This window comes from Guillardia theta (genome assembly GCF_000315625.1).
Source record: "Guillardia theta CCMP2712 unplaced genomic scaffold GUITHscaffold_173, whole genome shotgun sequence".
Classification (NCBI taxonomy): Eukaryota; class Cryptophyceae; order Pyrenomonadales; family Geminigeraceae; genus Guillardia; species Guillardia theta.
The window spans coordinates 42205-61704 of record NW_005434503.1 but is presented as its reverse complement, the minus strand read 5'-3'; the positions used below and the strand labels follow the sequence as shown (position 1 = coordinate 61704).

General features: G+C 52.0%; 6 protein-coding genes across 6 annotated transcripts in view; 3 read left to right on the top strand and 3 right to left on the bottom strand.

Annotated features, from left to right (window-relative positions):
• The window catches only part of GUITHDRAFT_147789 (hypothetical protein), a gene marked incomplete at both ends in the record, with an annotated part of 3244 nt that extends 507 nt beyond the window's left edge, over positions 1-2737 (bottom strand). Inside the window, 11 exons of the mRNA XM_005820536.1 lie at positions 55-195; positions 240-287; positions 699-743; positions 1059-1160; positions 1342-1462; positions 1796-1841; positions 2024-2074; positions 2107-2173; positions 2407-2449; positions 2494-2543; positions 2594-2737. Of these exons, the coding sequence (XP_005820593.1) occupies positions 55-195; positions 240-287; positions 699-743; positions 1059-1160; positions 1342-1462; positions 1796-1841; positions 2024-2074; positions 2107-2173; positions 2407-2449; positions 2494-2543; positions 2594-2737 (858 nt within the window). The remainder of the gene's footprint in view (positions 1-54; positions 196-239; positions 288-698; positions 744-1058; positions 1161-1341; positions 1463-1795; positions 1842-2023; positions 2075-2106; positions 2174-2406; positions 2450-2493; positions 2544-2593) is intronic.
• A 1708-nt stretch (positions 2738-4445) lies between these two features.
• On the bottom strand, positions 4446-5655 carry GUITHDRAFT_147788 (hypothetical protein; the record flags this gene model as incomplete). The annotated part of the gene is given in 6 exon segments (XM_005820535.1): positions 4446-4490; positions 4510-4591; positions 4649-4884; positions 4953-5084; positions 5141-5233; positions 5356-5655. The coding sequence occupies 6 exon segments, from the start codon at positions 5653-5655 to the stop codon at positions 4446-4448; spliced, it is 888 nt and encodes a 295-aa protein (XP_005820592.1).
• Positions 5656-6980: 1325 nt separating this feature from the next.
• On the top strand, positions 6981-10102 carry GUITHDRAFT_147787 (hypothetical protein; the record flags this gene model as incomplete). The annotated part of the gene is made up of 18 exons (XM_005820534.1): positions 6981-7210; positions 7346-7602; positions 7653-7764; positions 7848-7963; positions 8013-8072; positions 8269-8353; positions 8398-8431; positions 8510-8596; positions 8650-8689; positions 8737-8779; positions 8843-8918; positions 8965-9050; positions 9109-9173; positions 9370-9441; positions 9489-9528; positions 9571-9626; positions 9742-9899; positions 9944-10102. The coding sequence occupies 18 exons, from the start codon at positions 6981-6983 to the stop codon at positions 10100-10102; spliced, it is 1776 nt and encodes a 591-aa protein (XP_005820591.1).
• Positions 10103-11879: 1777 nt separating this feature from the next.
• GUITHDRAFT_46691 (hypothetical protein) lies at positions 11880-12599 on the top strand (the record flags this gene model as incomplete). The annotated part of the gene is made up of 2 exons (XM_005820533.1): positions 11880-12141; positions 12358-12599. Coding segments are annotated over 2 exons (504 nt in total), but the record flags the coding sequence as incomplete, so codon positions are not given.
• Positions 12600-13590: 991 nt separating this feature from the next.
• On the bottom strand, positions 13591-13908 carry GUITHDRAFT_120198 (hypothetical protein; the record flags this gene model as incomplete). Its single annotated transcript, XM_005820532.1, has 1 exon — positions 13591-13908. The coding sequence occupies one exon, from the start codon at positions 13906-13908 to the stop codon at positions 13591-13593; it is 318 nt and encodes a 105-aa protein (XP_005820589.1).
• Positions 13909-15180: 1272 nt separating this feature from the next.
• GUITHDRAFT_90688 (hypothetical protein) lies at positions 15181-18695 on the top strand (the record flags this gene model as incomplete). The annotated part of the gene is made up of 23 exons (XM_005820531.1): positions 15181-15219; positions 15269-15418; positions 15485-15557; positions 15602-15729; positions 15782-15865; positions 15915-16031; positions 16129-16247; positions 16293-16347; positions 16631-16700; positions 16744-16799; positions 16851-16898; positions 16946-17003; positions 17200-17264; positions 17309-17356; positions 17643-17710; positions 17753-17804; positions 18003-18074; positions 18120-18180; positions 18241-18289; positions 18333-18381; positions 18445-18495; positions 18541-18582; positions 18627-18695. The coding sequence occupies 23 exons, from the start codon at positions 15181-15183 to the stop codon at positions 18693-18695; spliced, it is 1623 nt and encodes a 540-aa protein (XP_005820588.1).
• Positions 18696-19500: the final 805 nt, after the last annotated feature.

Below are 19500 nucleotides of genomic sequence, written 5' to 3'. Positions count from 1 at the left end.
GAGGTGGGAGGTGGGAGGAGGGAGGAGGGAGGAGGGAGGAGGCATGGATATCACAGAGATCATGTTGAAGGAGCAGACATAAGCGCCCCCATGCTCTGCCATGTAGGGATGCTGAGAGGTGTAGAAGCTCTTGAGCTCTTCCGGGTAGTCGCTGTTCTTGTTTGGGAAGGAAGGGTTGAGGTACATCGCTCCAACCTATAGCCCCACTTAAGGTTTCGCAGAGGATTGGAGGTGTTCACCATCATGGCGTCTAACGCTGAAGGCCCCGAGAGAGGATCACCGAGGCCCTGGAGGCTTGTCAAGAGGAGAAGAAGAAAGGGCAGGAAACAGCAGGAAGAGACAGGAGGACGGGGAAGAACGAAAGAGAGGAGAGGACAGCGGGAGCAGAGCTGGGAATGATGGAGTGAAACTAACAAGAAGAAACTTGGAGCTCGCAAGGATCTCGCGAAATTCTTCTTTCGTCTTGTAGCCCAGGTTGTGCAGGCGAGGAAACTTCGCCTGCAGGTTCCCCTGCTCTCTCCGTTACTTTCATGGGGCAGGAGTGAAGTCGAGCAACAAACAAGCTGGAGGAGGAGGCGGACGGAGCAGCGATCAGGTAGAAAGGCGGGCAGAATAATTGAGAAAGGGAGGGAAGTACGGAGCACGCCAATAGAATTGAAGTGAAGGAGCAGCAGCAGCATGGATAAGTGTAGTTTTACCATTTGCGGCAAGAAGGACACCAGCTCGCATTTCTCAAGAACAGCCTGAGAGAAGAAGTAAAAGCAACGAAGAAGATGTCTTGAAGAAGCTAGCAAAGGTTGTAAAAGCAGACATGAGGGAGGAGTAGAATGAAACAAAGGTGTAAACCACTGAGAGCCAGAGTGCAACTGGGCTGAAAAGGAAGCAGCAGCAGCAGAAGCAGTAGCAGCAGCAGCAGCAGCAGCAGCAGCAGCAGCAGCAGCAGCAGCAGCAGCAGCAGCAGCAGCAGCAGCAGCAGCAGCAGCAGCAGCAGCAGCAGCAGCAGCAGCAGCAGCAGCAGCAGCAGCAGCAGCAGCAGCAGCAGCAGCAGCAGCAGCTACCGATATGATTCCTTGTCCTTTCTCCAAGTATTCTGGTTTCTTCCCCCAAACCACTCCTCGCAGCTGCTGCCCGTCTGTGGATGAAGCATTGCCTGCAGTCTCCTGCGATACTTCAGCTCAAACATTCCGACTTCTCTTGTTACCCTTCCATCCTCCCCTTCCACCATCTCCGTCCCTTCTTACCCACTTTCCATCCCCTCTCTCCTTCCTGTCCTCCTTGCCTCCCCTCCTCCTTCCCTGCTCCTCTGCCTCCTCCATACACCCTTGCTCGTCCTCTGCTTACATTCATTACCACGACCCGCTTCTTGGAGGCCTCCATTGCCTTGCTGAGCGTCTGGTTGGAATAGAAGAAGCCGAGGAAAGACCCGCCGAAGTTGGTTGGAAATGCAGACAGGCGCTGCTCCCTGCCATTGCGAGAAGAGGAGAGGAAGCAGAAACGATGGAGGGGGAAAGGAGGGAGGAGCAGCAAGGAGGGAAGAGAGAGAGGAAGGGAAGAAGGGAAGGCAATCAAATGAGAGGGAGTAGGAATTGAAATTGAAGCAACGGCAAAAAGGGATGCAGGAGGAGGAAGAGAAGGAGAAGACGAGTCAGGGGTGTAACTCCACATTCGCATGTATCACGTAGGGAAGTTCAGACTGACGCCGGCGAGAGACAGCTGCTTGTTCCCGAAGAAGTCGAGGATGAAAACATCGCGCTCTGCTGCACCATCATCCTTCTCCCACGCTCTTGCCTATCACCTCTCCCCGCCAGGATCGGCCGAGCTCTGTAAAGCTGCACCATCCGCTGTGAGCTCGCTAGCAAGAGGGGAAGAGGGAAAGAGAGAAAGAGAGAAAGAAGGAAAGAGAGAAAGAGGGAAAGAGAAAAAGAGAGAAAGAGGGAAAGAGGGAAAGAAGGGAAAGAGGGAAAGAAGGGAAAGAGGGAAAGAAGGGAGTGGTAGGGTGGTGAGCGCCAACGGGTATGGTTACCATGCCACTTGGCGCTCTCTCTATCCATGTCCATGGGTCCATTATGAAGAACTGATCGAATGCTCAACGTGAAAAAGTCTCACAGTCTTCAAACAAAGCCAACGTGCCGCAGGCAGACAACAAACAATGTCCCATTTCACTTGGAACAAACTTATCCAATCGTTATCGAAATTATACAAACATGGATAACGCAAAACATCCAAGAGAGAGATCTCTCTGTCTCAGTCTTTCTTTGTTTCATCCCCTGATCTCCTCTCCTTGACCCCATCACCGTGCTGCAGCGTTCTGCAGCAACCTTCCATTTACGTCCTTTCATCCTCCCCCTACGTCTCTCCTCCCTCCTCTCCTGCCACCCCCCCCCCCCTAACGTGGTCTCAACTCACTCGATAGTAGTTACACTTGGCGCCCAGTGCCTGATTGCTGTACCTACAACAAGCAATTACAACGACAACTGGACCATCTGCTCTTACGCTGCAAACGACATATCGTGATCCGCAACGTCAATCTTGAACCCAAGCGACTGCATTTCCTCTCATCAGTCTTGAACAGACCCGCTACCGTCAGCCTCACCGTCAGCACTGTCTCCAACGAAGTTCGCACAAAGATCTCTCCTGCCGGCCCGCCGCTCTTGACCGCCTCCAGAGTCCTGGCGACGGAACGTGTCAACGCAAGGAGCGAGCAAGAGGCAAGGAGCAACGTCTTGAGAGAGTCCATGGTAAAGATCAGAACTCTCTTGTTCAGAGTCTCGTTGACACATTGCTCACAGTATGTCTGTCCCTCAAGGGAGTTGGCACTGAAAGCACATGGCTGGCAGCTGCGGAAAACCGTCAAGGCATCAACTCACACGTGTGAGCAAAACGAACTGCTCTTGTCCTCTTGACGACGAGAATGTTCCTGCCTTGCAGATGTTGCATGGAGCTCTGCCGCCTTCCCCCTGGTATCCTTCTTTACACAGACAGGTGGCGTTGACAAGGATGCTGTTGATCGGGCACAAGATCCTATCAACACTCGAAGCAGCTTGATGAGCTCGCGGGGTCGAGAGGTTGCGAAGGAAGAGGTTGAAGCCCGTCGTGTTGTTGTACAAGAGAGCAGAGAGAGACTTGGTTGGGTTCTTGAAGAAATTGCGCCGAATCCACAGACTCTGCAGCCCTTTCTGGAAGCTCGGGGCCAAAGAATTGGGTGTGTGTATGAGATTGTCATGAAGAAAGAAACGTATTGTCACGATTATCACGATTACGAACATCAGCAGGAAATATGATGTCGCATGTTTGCTCGTTTTTTTCATACTCGGCATCGTAGGTTTGAAGATTCAACTCAGAAGATCTACTGCAATGCCAGGAAACCTTTTTCACCGATATTGTCCTCTAACACTTCTCAGCTTCTTCATCCTCCCAGGTTCCTCTTTGCATCATTGTCCTTTCCTTCTCTCTCTCCTCACTGCCCTCTCCCCTCTCCCCTGTTCCCTCTCCTGTATCCCGTATCCCGTATCCCGTATCCTCTCCCCTCTCTCCTCTCCCCTCTCCCCTCTCCCCTCTCTCCTCTCTCCTCTCTCCTCTCTCCTCTCTCCTCTCTCCTCTCTCCTCTCTCCTCTCTCCTCTCTCCTCTCTCCTCTCTCCTCTCTCTCCTCTGTGCTCTATCCTCTCTCCTCTCTCCTCTCTCCTCTCTCCTCTCTCCTCTCTCCTCTCTCCTCTCTCCTCTCTCCTCTCTCCTCTCTCCTCTCTCCTCTCTCCTCTCTCCTCTCTCCTCTCTCCTCTCTCCTCTCTCCTCTCTCCTCTCTCCTCTCTCCTCTCTCCTCTCTCCTCTCTCCTCTCTCCCCTCTCCCCTCTCCCCTCTCCCCTCCCTCTTCTGCTTTCCCCGGCCCTGCCTCCTTTTCGCTTCCAACAGATGTCGGAGGAAACAGGGCTTTCAGGGTGGGGTCATGAAAGTAAATTAGAGGGGTGGTATGATGGGGTTATAAACGGGAAGAGAGGAACGGGAAAGGATGCAGTGGAGGAGGCGAGCGGGTGAAGGTGTAGTTACTGCACATGTCATGATGAGAGAGGAAAGATGTGCGAGGATATGAAACAACATGCCTCATGGCGACCCTCACCTGCGACATGCTTTCATGTGCGGCAAGCATGAAGGCGATACTGCAAGGAACCGACTTCACCGCATGTAACAACCATCAGCTCTCTGACAGGATTTTTATTAGAATTGGAGTGTATTCTCATTTTCGTTTAAAAAAAACACATTGATGACAAGAAAAAGAAAGGATGAAGGTTGTCCTAAGAGAAGGTTGTTTTCTTCTGATTGAAATTTCGATTGATCCTAATTACATATCAAGTGGAATGAATGAATAATTGTCGTGATTCCCCCTATATCGTTGAGTCGAGATTTCAACATCTCGATAATTCTTTCCCACCATTGCCAGATGCTGGAGATTTTAGTAACCAGCCAGTGGCGTATCCCAACCCAAAACACGGAAGAGCTGTACCCAATATCAACACCAGCAGCGTGTCTCTCCATGTGTATAACGCGTATGCGTCCACTTTCTGTACTTCTGAAATGAACAGAGATTGCTTGTACAACCTGAATGCATAGATATCAGAATCGCAACATTCAGCACTGAGCTACAGCAGTACAGACCTCTGAGTCGTTTGTGCAAATCGTACAGTCCCCCCGTTACTGCTACCCTTGCTGATTGCATGCGTTGCCACATATGCATCGATTTGCATGTCAATGGGCATCACGTTTTGAAGCAATTCTTTTGCAGCCCCAGCACCAATGAGATAGGAGGATGTTCCATACCACATGTGACATGGCAGGTCCTTGATCCATTGACCCTCAGCAAAATCAATCGAGGGTTTCTTGCAGCCATAATCCTGCACAACCATCGACTCTCAGTATTGTGCCAAGGATTGATAAGAAGGTGAATTTAGACATTCAGTACCTTGACCCAGAAAGCGTCCATCGTCAGGTAGAAGCTGTCGCCGTAAAACCAACTATGATTCCCTTCGCGTATCCTCACTCTGTCCATGCTTTCAAGGATTTCCTTTGTCCCATGCTGCATCTCAGCATCCTCCTGACAAAAAATTCATGAGCATAACACTAGTCTGCTACGAATTTTTAACTCAGTACCTCAAAGATCGCTACGATTTCTCCTGGCTTGATTTTTTTCCATATCTCGACATGATTTAAGTAAAGAGCAACAGCATTCCATGACGGAAGCTCCTGCAAACATGTCACCAAGCGAGCAGATCGAATCGCCCATGAGGACAAACGAAGCAAGCAGGATGCATGCGCCGGTGAACATGCTCATAGTCGCGTCATTCAAATCGAGCGAAGATTCTCACCTTCCCGCTATCTCTTCCATAAAGGACATTTTGTTTTGCCCTTGGAGTCAAATATTTCACAAGACTCTCACTTCCTCTCAATCCAATATATCGCTCTGTCGTAACCCCTGGCCAAATGTTCTCCGGAACTTTCCGATCCTCATGGACTGTGATCCAAAACACGCGGCTGACATTGAGGATGTTTTCATGCTTCTCGATACCGTCTTCGCCATTGCCAATGACAGTATGGAAGAGAAAGAGGAAGAGGAAGGGGAGGAGGCGACGAGGAGAGCGAGGCAAGGGAATCGGTTGAATCAGCATTGCCCGTGCCTGCTCAAGAGGAGGGGAGGACGAGCGGGGTTGAAAGGGGGTAGGTACCATGTCTTTCATTCTACCCCCTCCCGCCTATGATATGCTTCACCCCCAACCCCCCTATCTACCGTATCTCTGGTACCTCTGAGTACCCCCCGGACCCGAAGGAAATTTGAATCCCACCCTGACACAGTCAACCCTCTCACCACCCACCACCCCCAGGCTTTTCCGGCCACCTTCAGTGGCCCGGTGCCACTGGGTTATATAAAAAGTTACTACTGGCGGTTTCGGTAGCACGAGGTAGCAGTCCTCCATCCTCCTTGAGAGGGGTGGGGGTGGTATGACCCCACCCCTCTCCTGTCACCCCCGCTCCGATCGGGCAGTGACGCCGCGTCACGAAGATCTGGTCCCGCCGAGCGGCGAGTAAAACATGATGAACTAGCTATGGGATCCCGGTCCCCCTACCCGGCCGCACTACTAGGACGGTCCCGAGGTGCCATGATGACTGTAGGGGGTGGTAGGGGTACTACTTGAGGCTCATCAGATCAGAGGCTCTCTCAAGGCTGGCAACGGTGAGCTCCCAGTCCCGCGTAAAGGCGTGAGAGGGGGGTCATCGGGTGGGTTGCCGGGGGTAGGGTGGATGATGGTTGGTACGCCGGGTCGTGGTCCTTTTGAAAAATTCTTTCTGTTCCTACTAGTTATTTCTTTCAGGGGGACCCCCTCTTGAAAGGCCCTGGCGCAGGGTCCCGGCCGTGCCATGGCCATGACGCTTGCAGCTTCAAGTCCGATCAGATTCACTTCACTCAGCTTTCAAAGTTTGCCCGCGGCGCCGGGGCACCGGCCAGTGACAAGTTTTGAGTGACTGTTCCGGCGGCCATCGCGGCCCCGGCGGCCGGACCGGGTCGGAGGCATGATCCGATGATCATCGGACTGATGGCGGCCTGTGCGACAGAGTCACAGAGTCTCAGGCCGGGCCCCCGTCAAGCCTGCCTCCTCTTCTGACTCCCATGATTGTCACGGGCCTCGGCTACTGATTTTTAACTTCCGACTTTGAGTCAAAAGAGTAGGTCCGGTCGGAGTGAACGGGCTGAGTCACTCCCACCGCCGGCCGGGCCCGGGCCCGGGGGCTGGCGGGCCGCGCGCGGGCCGGGCTCCCTGATCCGACAAGCAAGTTGCCACCGTAGCACCGTCACTCAAATGACGGGCCTTCTTTACTCAAAGTTAAGTGAAAAATCAGTACGAGGACGGGGGTGCTAGAGCTTCGGACTCTTCACTCAAAGTGAAGTGAAAAGATCAGTGCTCATCAGAGGAGTAGTCGAGTGGACGCATTCAGTATGCGAGGGATGCTGTTGGTTCTTCTCCTCTCGAGGGCGATAGGAGAGAGTCCTAGCGAAGAGATCATCACCCGGGAACATAGAGCTTCATGGCAGGGGAAACTCGCGCGAGACGTCTGGGCAGGCGAAGCCATGAACAGCGTTGTCACGAGTGCAAATACTGAGGGAGATCCTCAAGAGCCTGCAGAAGACTCCTCAAGATGCTCGCCGAAGCAAGACTGCGCGAGAATGTAAGCAAGCATGCGCTGATATGCGTCAATGACGACAAGCTCCTGTCTTGAAGGTCCGAACGGAGCTCCCGCACGTGGTTTCCTGCAAGGTGTCAATGCCTGGTGACCTGGGGCGACAAGCTGAGTAGTTTGCAGGTATAGGATGGAAGGCTGCCATGTCAGCAAACCCAGATGTTTAGACTTTCTTGTGGAGCTGCTGGATATATTGGATCAACACAACCTCACGAAATTTCCGAAACAAGCAGAGAGCGTCTTGCGGTGGAAGTGCGGAGCGGAGAAATGCGGGACCTGCGCTGTGGTCGGCAACGCATGGCATCTCGTGGGGTCGTCTTTTGGTGAAGAGATCGACAAGAACGATCTTGTGATTCGGTTTGGAGGAGCCGTAGAGCATGGTGATGACGCGAGGGCCCGCTGGCAGAGAAAAGCTCATGAATGTTGGCAGTTGGGTTCGAGGGCGATGTGGGAACAAGAAGTGACCTCCGAGTTGTCTATCATTCAACGGCTCCCCGACGCAGAGTGTCGGATGGGGAGAGGATCCTGCACCTGCTGACGCGGTAGGACGCTGATGCTCCCGCCATGATCTCATAGGGCGCAGAATCCCCGACGACTTGAGGAGCCACTTGCAACTTCACCGCAGGTTTGCGGCTGGGGGAAACATCACAAAGGACGAGGACCATCGTGTTCTCCTCTTCTCGCCCTGGCTCATACAAGCTGCAAGAAAGCAGCTGGGATGGGAAGATTCGTTCTCTTCAGGTGCGCTCCTTGATGCCCTCGTGAAGTCGACACACAAGATGTGGTGCAGACTTTGGGAAACGATTTCCTAGCGCTGGTCTCTCTGTTCTTGCATGGACTCTACAACACTGTGAGTTCCTCGTGTTTGATGATGATGATTTCAACGAGGAGGAGGGAAACGGCGGCTCATGTCAAAGAAACATCACGTGAGACTATGTTCAAGGATGAGAACTTACAAGCAAGCTATATTGTGGAAACTTGATTGAGGAGGAGAGAGATGGAGAATCAGCTTGTGACATGAAACTCCGCTTACAATGAAGATGCAGGCAAGCGGGTCAACAGTTACGGCTTTGGGGGAGGCCAACCGCAAGGAGCTTGGCATTACTGGGAGCTACCAGAGGAGGCGTCAAGGTGAATGCTTTGCATACTTACTTGTTGATGAAGTCACCTGTCAGAACGAAGGATCACTCATGGGATCAAGAAGAAGAAGTCAGAGAGTATCTCGCCCATCAGAATTTCTTGTTCGAGCATTTCCCTGCTGATTCGAATGCATCGACCGTTGACCAGGTCTCGAGCAACCCTCCTGTGGGACCTCACAGTCTCCTCATCTTGTGGTCGCAGGTCTGGTCGCGAGTGTTTCACGGTCATGTCAAGGTAGGGTCAGCCGTGCTGTGCTCTCAGCGCTCTTAAGGTATGCTCCTCCTCAGGCTGAGCCTCGTCGCTTCTCCCTTCCAAACTCCTGGCAAGGTGCCTTTCTGTCACCCTCCTTCTTGTCTCTCACACTCACAAAACAGCCTCGCCCATCTCCAAGCTCGTGCTGCTTGCTCCCGTAGATGGGTAAGCGCCCTACCTCCAACTTGATGGGGGCTGAGCAGCAGGTGTCTCATCCATGGTCCACAGCTCGTGCGTGTCGTCAGCCTCGGTGGCTGTATACCTCCTCTACAGCCGAACAAGCGACAGACCTTGCAGGCAGCAAGTGAGTTGCGGGGAGGTTGACGCGTGTAGAATGATCCTTCTTGCAGGTTTGTGCTCCCAGGAATCTTGACTTCTCTATCCTCCTCGACGGTCATACAGTCGCTCACCTCACAGGAGCAGCAGTGACTGATCGGTCGTTCTTACTTGAAGCCTTTGTCGCCTTGACGAGAAACATTGACTTCTTTTTGCAGTTTGACTCACTTCGTGTTGCCGCAAATGTCACATGGATGGCATGATGTTGACGTTATCGATCACGGTTAATTTTTCTTGTTATTCTTGTCTCTCTTTTGCACTTTGATGTCATGATGGAGATTGAGATGTTTAGCAACTTTGAGGCAGTGATACTGATGGTATGTTGAAAGAATATCAAACTTCTCTATCCGCATCGTTCTTCGTGGGGGATTGTTTGCAAGGTATTATTGTAGCGGCATTCCTACCTGACGCTTGTGAAGCGTCTGCTGGTGGAGGAGAGGCAAATGAAAAGCACGCCATGGACTTTCTGGAAGCATCTCAAAACCCTCCAGGTAGCTCCTCTGCTCCCCTGCTCGTCACTGATCGTCCCCTGCCTTAGTCTGCAATGCTTCCAGCGTGCTAGTCGCTCGCGTCCCAAGGTGGAGTGGCATTTGACGTTTGAATCTGATTATGTATGAAAGTTTGAGCTCCCTGGGAAAAGAGTGGGATGCAGCTGGAAGAGACGGGATCATTGCAGGTAGGCGCCGGGCTGCTCTCACTGTTCTCATCTTGCTGATTTTGTTTTCTTTCCTCTCGTTCTTCTCCCATCCCTCTCCTCATCTTCCTCGCCTTCCTCGCCATCTTCTGTGCAGGCCTCTTGTCGATTGCCGTCTCGCTCAAGCGAGCTCTCGTGCTTGCAGATCCAGGGGAAAGGGGGGCAGACGACAACGAGCGAATGCGCTATGCAAGAGAGGCTCTGTTGGGCTCTGAGCGTACAGGCAGCAGCTGCTCTTTTCTGGATGTGCATGGGGTTAGAAGATGTCTGGTCGCCTCCACTCTGAGACTCTTGTGCAGGTCTTTCACTTTGAGCGGATGTGCAGCGAGCATGGCGATTGTCCGTCGGGCCTGGCAGAGGCGCTCCGACACGTACCGGCAGACTTTGACGACATGGGTTTCGACTGGTGGAAGAAGCAGCTGATAGGATTCATAAGAGCGCACAAGAATCCTCCTTGATGCCCCCTGGCTCTCTAGCCTTACTGTCTGAATGCTGAGCCTGCGCCTTACTAGCAGACTGCCCTGGTGACTTCCAGTCGCAGAGCTTGTCTGCAAGAAGCAGTCGCCGCACCTCCTAAGAGGTCACGAGGTTGTCCACAAACAGTCTCTGAGCTGGATCCAGTCAGGAGCAGGAAGACGAAGCTAGCCTTGAGTGCTTGTCTCTTGTGGAGCAGAAAGCTCATCAATCATGCAAGTTTCGATACTGAGAGCATCATCGTATGTTCGTTTGGGGTAAGGGATGAGGGAAATGCTGGATGGACGAAAGAGGAGCCCGGTAGCCGATGGCACCCGGCTGATGGGGGAACAAGTTAGCTGAGAGCAACTAGCGTCTAGCAAGAGGCTGCGACATGAGACCACGTGCATGGACAAGACACTGAGGTTGTGCTGCTAAGACCCGGTGTCTTTCATCCCTATCTCCGCACTTGTCAGGAGTCTTCAGACAAGCTGCATGGGAAGTGAGACAGGAATGTTCTCTCTCCAGCAAGGCCGAGAGAACGAGAGGGGGCAGAAGAAGCATGCAGACGTTGAGTATTGATATCTTGCGACCTTTCGAGATGCTTGCGAGCACAAATACCAACGAAGAGCTGAAGTGACCAAGATGCTTTCTCTTTCAAGGAGAACAAGTTCGATCCACGGAACTTGTCAGTGTCCCACCTCTGCCATGACTGATTGCACATAGCCCAGAGTCGTCGCTGATTTCTTGTTTAGAAGTTTACTGGCCATAGGTTTTCTATCTCAGCCTCCTTCCCTTCCCTTGTGGTTCACTCATCTTCAATGCGAGATAAAGCGCTGTGACTCTTCTCTGCTCGTTCTTCTCCTGATTTCACTCCTCAAGTCTACTCGACTCTCATACAATGGTGTTCAAATGAAGCTCCGCTCGGTGTTCGCTCCCCCTCCACAGTGCTTGCATCTCCTTCGCTTCCTTGCTTCACTGACGTCTTTTCTCTCTCCTTGTTAAGCGATCGCTTCATTCTCCCTCTTCCACTCACTGACGTCGCCCGTGACTCCATGCATATCATGGTTGCAGCTAATTCAGGCCAACCTGACAGTTGGGATTGGCATCTTATCTTTACCTCCCTCGTCTTGGCGGCACCACTGCTGCAGGTAGTCATTTCTTCGCTGTCTCCCTTCTGCCTGCGTTGAGTGGTAAGGCGGGCTCAGATAATTAGCAGCTTTGCAAATCTGGGGGGAGCTCCCAGCTCGACCACTCTGCTTCTACCGGCACACGAGCTAGGAGAGAGGAGAGAGTGTGTGTGTGAGAGAGAGAGAGTGTGTGTGTGTGAGAGAGAGAGTGTGTGTGTGTGTGTGAGAGAGAGAGAGAGAGAGTGAGTGAGTGAGTGAGAGACAGAGACAGAGACAGAGAGACAGGAAGTGGGTTGCTTCAAAATCTGCAGGCCTTCAAAAATAGATCATGCTCAGACATCTCCTGCCCTCGACTTTTCTTTTGTGTATCTTGGTCGCACAGAACGTGAGTCAAGCAAGAGGATACACCGCAGTGACATGCGGCGGATGCACCTTCACAGTATCCGATGCTGGTGTGCTCACAAGGGAGGGCAGCTGCTTCTCAGATTGCAGCACGCTCAATCTTGCGGCCAAAGGCATCCGAACCTTGACTCCGGGTGTTTTCGCGGACCTTGAAGGCCTGACGAGCCTGGGAATCGATCACAATCAGATCACGACGCTTCCTCCTGGCATTTTCGATGGTCTCTCAAACGTCACGCTCCAGGGGCTGGCTCTAGAGGTGAATGAGTTTGACAGCGTACCAGCTGGACTCTTCGATCACTTGCAGGGCATGAGCTACCTCACCTTGTTCGACACCTACCTCTCCCAGCTGCCTCCAGGAATCTTCGACAAGCTGCTGAGTCTCCAGGGAATCGACTTGCACGGCAACCGTCTCACCTCCCTCCCTGAGGGAATCTTTGAGAAACTTTGCAGCTTGAACTGGCTGAGTCTACACAGCAATCAGTTGTCAAGTCTACCTGAGAGAATGCTGTGCCGTAACTCAAGCTTCACTCATCTGACTTTGTACGGAAACGAGCTGACGGCGTTGAAGAACAAAACTTTCACCAATATGGCTAGTCTTCAGTATCTTTACCTCCATGGCAACAAAATCGCGGAGATTGCAGACGGTGAGTTTGCAGGGTTGTCGTCGGTGGTGGAGCTCAGGCTAGAGAACAATCTGTTGTCCTCCGTATCGAACAACATGCTGAAAGGCCTTGAGAACTTGCAGTTCTTGTATCTCTTCGACAACAAGATCTCGACCATCCCCATTAACACTTTCAGCGCTCTCACTGGTCTACAGGAGCTTTGGTTGTCCTACAACGAGCTGGAAGAGCTCCCGCTAGGCTTGTTTGACTCGCTCGCAAATCTGCAGGGCTTGTACTTGCATATCAATCAGATCGGAGAGGTTCAGGCTGGTTTGTTCCAGCAGCTCTCTAGCCTGACGCATCTCACGTTGCACTCCAACAAGCTGTCGAGCATACAGGGCAACACTTTCTCGGGGTTGGTGAGCTTGGAGTATCTCGAGCTGGAAGACAATGAGCTCAGCTGCGTGTCAAGCGACGCCTTCGACGGGCTCATGACAGCACGCGAGATCGACGTGCGAATGAACTTTCAATATTCTTCCCACCTCTGCTATCAACCGTCATGGCCGCCGTCAGTCTTGTACGATGTGGGTTCACCGCAGTGCTCTAACACATCTGCAACGTGTCTTGGAGTCAAACCGGTGGCTAGCTCGAGCAGTTACTTGATAGAGGGGCAGCAAGAGACTCTCAATATCTCTTTCCTTCCGCCTGTTGCAGTTCATGACATCCCGGGAACCAGCTTTCAGTATGCTCGCTTCACTGACCCAATGTCCAATACCTTGTCAACTTCTCTGTTGACGCTTTCTGTGACATCCTGATTGTAGCTGGAGGTGGAGCTGGAGGCAAGCTGTGTCCATCTTGTTACGGCAACAGAGGAGGAGGCGGCGGCGGTGGAGGAGGCCTGATCTACCGGAAGAGAGAGTTGGTACGGGCAGGAACCAAGATCGTCCGCGTTGGAGCAGGGGGCTTGCATGCTGATGGAACTGGTAACGATGGTCAGAACTCTCAGTTCGACAACCTCGTGGCTTTTGGAGGAGGAGGAGGAGGATGGGCTGGGCCAAATGATGCCTACACTACAGGAAGAAGTGGTGGATCAGGAGGTGGAGGAGGCGACTACCTTGGATTGGGAGGTGCTCCCATGCAAGGGCAAGGGCATCGAGGAGGAAGCTCATATGCGCCTTCCAATTGGTGGGGTGCCACAGGAGGAGGAGGAGGAGGAGGAGGAGGGCCAGGGGTTACAGGGACATGGAAGAACTTGGGTGGCCTAGGTGGACCAGGCAGGGCGTTCAGCATTACAGAGCAAGTGGTGAGGTACGCAGCAGGAGGAGAAGGCGACGGAGTCGATCACTACCCTTGGAAGTTTTACATGACGACTCCGCGATCTCCTGCCGCCAGCAACACGGGCAATGGAGGACATGGAAACGTTGTTGGCGATGCTGGCGATGGAGGGTCGGGGGTGGTGGTGCTCCGCTTTCTGAACCCGCAAGTCACTCGGCAATGCTTCTTGAACCAGACCTGGACAACCATCATCCGATCGCTCTCACGACGTGGAGGAAAGAAAACCTTCGTCACAGGTCTCATGCTCATGCTCATGCTCATGCTCATGCTGTTTGCGCAGGTGGTCTCGGTAGACTCATAGTGACGGGGATCGAGGAGGTTTGGGTCTGTCAGTACGACCATCCCTGTGTGGAGCTTGTCAGTGTCAAAAAGAAGTTGCAGGTTAGTTGACAACTGTTGAAACTTGACTCTGCTCTCAGTCACTCGACCTCACCGGCACTTCAGGACCCACAGTCATCAGACGCCTTCTGCTTCATCTACAACGAGATCACGTCTGCTCTCTTCCCCTGCCGCTCTGCTGATTCATGCTTCTCACTATACATGGCAGGAAGGAATTTCATCCCTGGGGTCTGAAATCCCAGCTGGGAATTTGACAGATTGTGGCCCGGTCACTCACTCTGCGGCCGCAGTACCAGGCCGCGCCCGTCCTAGTGTCGTTGCGCTCCCAGTAAGTTAGTACACGGTCAGGGTACTGAATTGAATCATTGATACCGTAGTACTGGGCCGTACCGTAGTACCGTAGTAACTAGTAACGAGTCCGTTTGCCGCGACTTCCGAAGGGCCCCGCGACCGTCCGACGAACTCGTCGTGCGCCCCGGCGGTCACTGACTCTCACCGGACGGCATCATGGCACTCAGGCTGCCCGGCAGTGCCAGGCGCGGCCGGGCCGCGGGGCCGCCCGGCCGGGCCCCCGGGCGGCGGGCCCGGCCGGCCGCGGAGGGCTTGAAGTTTGTTTCGATTTGAATCGATTCCTGGCAACGGAGGGGGAGGCGCAACTGAGTCGATGAGGATTGCAACATGGTGTTGAGCTCGGAACAAGTCGGGGAGGGGGAGGGAGGGGGAGCAGAGGAAGAGAAGAAGAAGATCTACTGAGATCATGCACGCAGAACATGTCCTGCCGCATCTCTTGTAGGATAAGAAGAATCGGTCGCATGGAAGGATAGGTTGAGAGCAAACTGGAGGAGAGCAGCTCGGGGAGTGGAAATTGTCGGAAGAAGGAGAAACATGTTAGAGGATTTGATGCCCTGCAGACGAATAAGAAGGATGATAATGTTTCTGCAACATAATCTTGGTAGGAGAACTATGGCAGAACTACAGAATGACAAAAGGGTGTAAGGAAATGGTCAAAGAGGACCATTCGAGATTGGTGTGTTTATTGTAGATTCTTCTTCTGGATGTCAGGACAGGACGCAACAGAAAGGGATTAATTGATTACTGCTTATTCAAACCAGTGATTGACGATATGCTTCCTCTCAAGTTTACTTTTCCGTCAAGATTTCTGACTCCCTTGTCAAGATGTTTTTGTTACGATGGAAGCCAGCCATCAAGATTGGTTATAGTACAATACGTGCATTCTCGAGCGAAAACAGCTCGAACTTCAGTGCTGGATCGGGCATGTGGGAAATCCCGAAGAACAAGGCGAACTATGTCCCGGTAAGGAACCGAATCCTCTTGCGCAAGGCGGTTTGACGCGAGTGATTAGCTCACTCCACTTTCTTTCCTTCGACGTGTTGAGCGAGTCTATCCCTCATATGAGAGCGTGATCCATGGGTCCAAGACCTTCACGTGGAAAGAGACAGCAGAGCGATGCCGGAGACTGGCTTCAGCCCTTAGAAGGAGAGGAGTCGAGCCGGTAAAACTCTGGCTGCCTTCTGTCCCCTGAAAACTTTCTGACGGGATTCTGTGCTTGATGATTCAGGGTGACACTGTCTCTGTGATTGCCACCAACACACCTGAGATGAAGGAATGCCATTTCGGTGTGCCCATGACAGGCAAGGACGAAAGTTGAGGCAGCAGGGAATGAAAGCTGTTTCAGGAGCTGTGTTGAACTGCATCAACACAAGGTTGGATCCTGCAGCGATTGCTTTCATCCTCGACCATTCCGAGACAAGTTTCCTCATCACTGATACTGAGTTTGCCCCGAACGTGAAGGCAGCGTTGGAGGTATCGAGCTTACGTGACTTGAAGCCGTTGCTAACAAGTTTTGTTTCTCCAGATGATCAAGAGGAAGATCTCGGTGATCGACATCTGTGATTCGGAAGCGCCAAACTTCAACGTTCCCGCCAATCGTCTGAGCGACGTGAGTTGGAGGGAAGGAGGTCAGAGTCCTTGTGACGCGTTTTCCACAGACGGACTACGAGAAGTTGCTGACAGAGGGCTCGCCGGACGGGAACATCGACGGGCCTCTCGACGAGTGGGATGCCATTGCGCTTGGATACACTTCAGGAACAACAGGCGACCCTAAGGTCTAGTGATGGATTGAGATAGGGAGGGAAGAGGAGGAGAGGAGGATGTGTAGAAGCCGTAGTGGTGGGAGGCGAGACTGAATGCTTCATACTGCAGGGCGTGGTGACACATCACAGGGGAGCATACCTCAACTCTCTCAGCAACATCATCGTGTGGGATATGGGACATCATTCCCGATACCTGTGGACTCTTCCCATGTTTCATTGCAACGGCTGGTGCGTCTTTACCTACTAGGGCTAGGGTTCTTATCGCTACGACAGGTGCTTTCCTTGGACTCTCGCAGCAGTCGGGGGGACGTCGGTGTGCCTGAGAAAGGTGTGTAAGTGGATCTCCAGACCACCTCCTCCTCATCTTTCCCCCATAAGCTCCCCTCAATTAAACCCGCTCCTTGTCATTTCTTGGATGCTCATCGCCCTGCCCCCCTCGTCACTCTCATTCTTCTTTTCTGTCTTTAATTTTCTTCTTACCCGCGATCCTCCTTCCGCATGTTTCCTGCCACTTTCTACATGCTCCATGTTTCTCTACCCCTCCGTCACATTTTGTACACAAGACTCTCCCTCCAGTTGTTACCAGGCACCTCTTGATTCACCTTTCACAGGTCACAGCCGAGAACATCTACAACTCTATCGCTGACCATGGAGTCGATCGTCTCTGTGGCGCCCCGATAGGTACTCGACATTGCGATGCACTTGCTCTCACTGCCATCTGCAGTTCTGAACACGATCATCAACGCTCCTCCTGAAAGTCGTCGTTCCTTCAAGCATCAGGTGAGACTGGGATGAGTCAGCGATCCTCCTCCTAGGTTGATTTTGTGGTAGGTCAAGGTGATGACAGCTGCAGCTCCTCCTCCTCCGTCCACCCTGCAGGTACGAGAGGTCATGCGTGAGAGAGAGAGATCGTGACCCAGAGGCAGAGAATGCAGCAGCAAGGGTTCGAAGTCACTCACGTTTACGGGCTGACGGAAACATACGGTGAGTTGAGGAACATGTACAAGAGGGAAAGGAACCTTTAAAGACGAGGAAAAGGCATTTTGGAGAGGAGATGCAAAGGATGAAAAATGGACGAGGGGGACAGGGAACGGGCCACACAGCAGAGTGACAAGACAAGTTAGAGGAGGAGAAGAGACACAATTCTGCAAATTGATCTTGACTGACGACCATTCTGGAGGTCCTGCTGTCATTTGCTCATGGAAAGGAGAGTGGGATGCGCTTCCCTTGGAGCAGCAGGCGAAGGTTTCGAACCCTCTTGCTTGGTTCTCCCTCTGATGATCGACAAGATGCGATCGAGACAAGGAGTTAATTACCATGTATTGGAAGACCTTGAGGTGATGGAGAATCAGATGATGATTGAGACTCAGATGATGATGATGATTGAGACTCAGATGATGATGATGATGATGATGATGATGATGATGATGATGATGATGATGATGATTGAGACTCAGATGATGATGATGATTGAGACTCAGATGATGATGATGATGATGATGATGATGATGATGATGATGATGATGATGAGGAGGAGGAGGAGGAGGAGGAAGACAAGGACGAGATGGAGGCGAGGAGGCGATGAAAGTAGAGGGAGATTTCATGTATTCACATTTCATCAAGGTTCTGGATCCCGAGACTTTGCAACCTGTTCCTGCCGATGGACAAACTCTTGGAGAAGTTATGTTTCGGTAAGACAGAAAATGCAGGGGAGTTTCCTAAAGCTGTTACAGCGGAAACGTCGTGATGAAGGGATATCTTAAGAACCCCGCCACAACCAGCAAGGTTCTTTTCTCCCTTGATTGTCGTTTCCTTTCCCTCTGCTGCTCCTTCAGTTTCTTCTCCTGCCTCCTCCAACATCTCTGCTTCTTTCTCGTTCCATTTTGCCCTATCTCCTACAACCAATCAATGACGAATTTTCTGATCTCACTACTACACCCCGTCCTCACCCTTTCGCACTTGATCGCCCATCTACGTTTTCAGGATCTAAGAGGAGGATGGTTCCACTCCGGGGACCTTGCAGTGATGCACTCGGACGGCTACATCGAGCTCAAGGTCTGAGCTCGGGCCGTGCGTGTCCAGCGACTGACTGAGGGGCAGGATCGCTCCAAAGATGTGATCATATCAGGAGGGGAGAACATTTCTTCCATCGAAGTTGAAGGTAGTCAAGGGCTCGCATCTTCTCTGGCGTCGTCCTTGACGCTCACTCTCTTCCTTGCAGGCATAATGACGTCTCATCCTGCTGTAGAGATGGTGGCGGTGGTCGCGAGGTACCTCTTGCTTGCTCGTCTCTTGCCTAACCTCCTGACGCAGACCCGACGAGAAGTGGGGCGAGACACCATGCGCGTTCGTGGAGCTGAAGGTGAAGGACAAAGCTCTGCCTTGTTCTGCTTTTCTCCTCTCCTCTGCTCACTACAGTTCTCAGAAAGGATACGATGCCTCGGTTGAGGAGGATTTGAAGAATTTCTGTCGTGAAGTAACTCACTTTTCTAATGATAAGTCTTGGTCTAATTATGAGCAGCACATGGCACATTTCAAGGTCCCCAAGACTTTCGTCTTCCAGGTTGTTTTCTTCAATCACTTGATCCTTCGCCTCACTTTCTACAGGAATTGCCGAAAACGTCCACGGGGAAGCTTCAGAAGTTTAAGCTCCGGGAACTCGCGAAGAACCTATAGAGAAGCAGGAGCAAAAGAAGGAGGAGGAGCCAGAGAAGGAGGCGGCAAATGGTGGCCAAACATCTCTCTTGCAATTTCCTTCCTCAGGATCTCTGGTGCCTCTTGTTTTGTTTTTTGAACTTCAGCACATTTACAAAGATTGTATACACATGTTGACACTGGGCTTGTCTACCTCTCAACGATTCTGAATCTCGCTCGTCCTCTCACACTGTGTTGACATTGTCTGCCCCAATGAGAAAAGTTTCGCTCGGCCGTGTCGCATACAAGCCTCATCCTGCTTTCGAGGAAAGCACATTTCTAAACAGTTCACATGAAGTATCACCTACACATCAGTTGTCATTACACAGTCTTCCACCTTTTACCCAGTCTTTTGCTCAGTTTCTAGATCTGAAATGCCTACTTATGGTGATTGTCCGTTGTCGCTTGCTCTTTGCTGACTCAACATCTCACAATTCTTTGTCTTTCTCAATTATGTTGCTTCCATGAATATCTTAGAAGTCAAGGTAGACCTGCTCCCTGCTCAGATTCAGCTAATCATATCCCTTTCTACGTCTTCCACTTGTAGTAATGATGATGTTTCAGCAGGACTTCAGAGATTGATCCTAATGATCGTATTCATCTGCCAAACATCTTTCTCTCTGTTGTCTTAACACGACTCTTGCTTGATGTTTCCTTTCCATGCAACCATCGCAACCAGCGACACTCCTGGCCCCCATTTCCATACTCCACAACTTCATCGTGGTATACCCCTCTCCCCTCCACTTCACCCCTTTGCAGACCCTCAAGGACCCTCCTCGTGACCAGG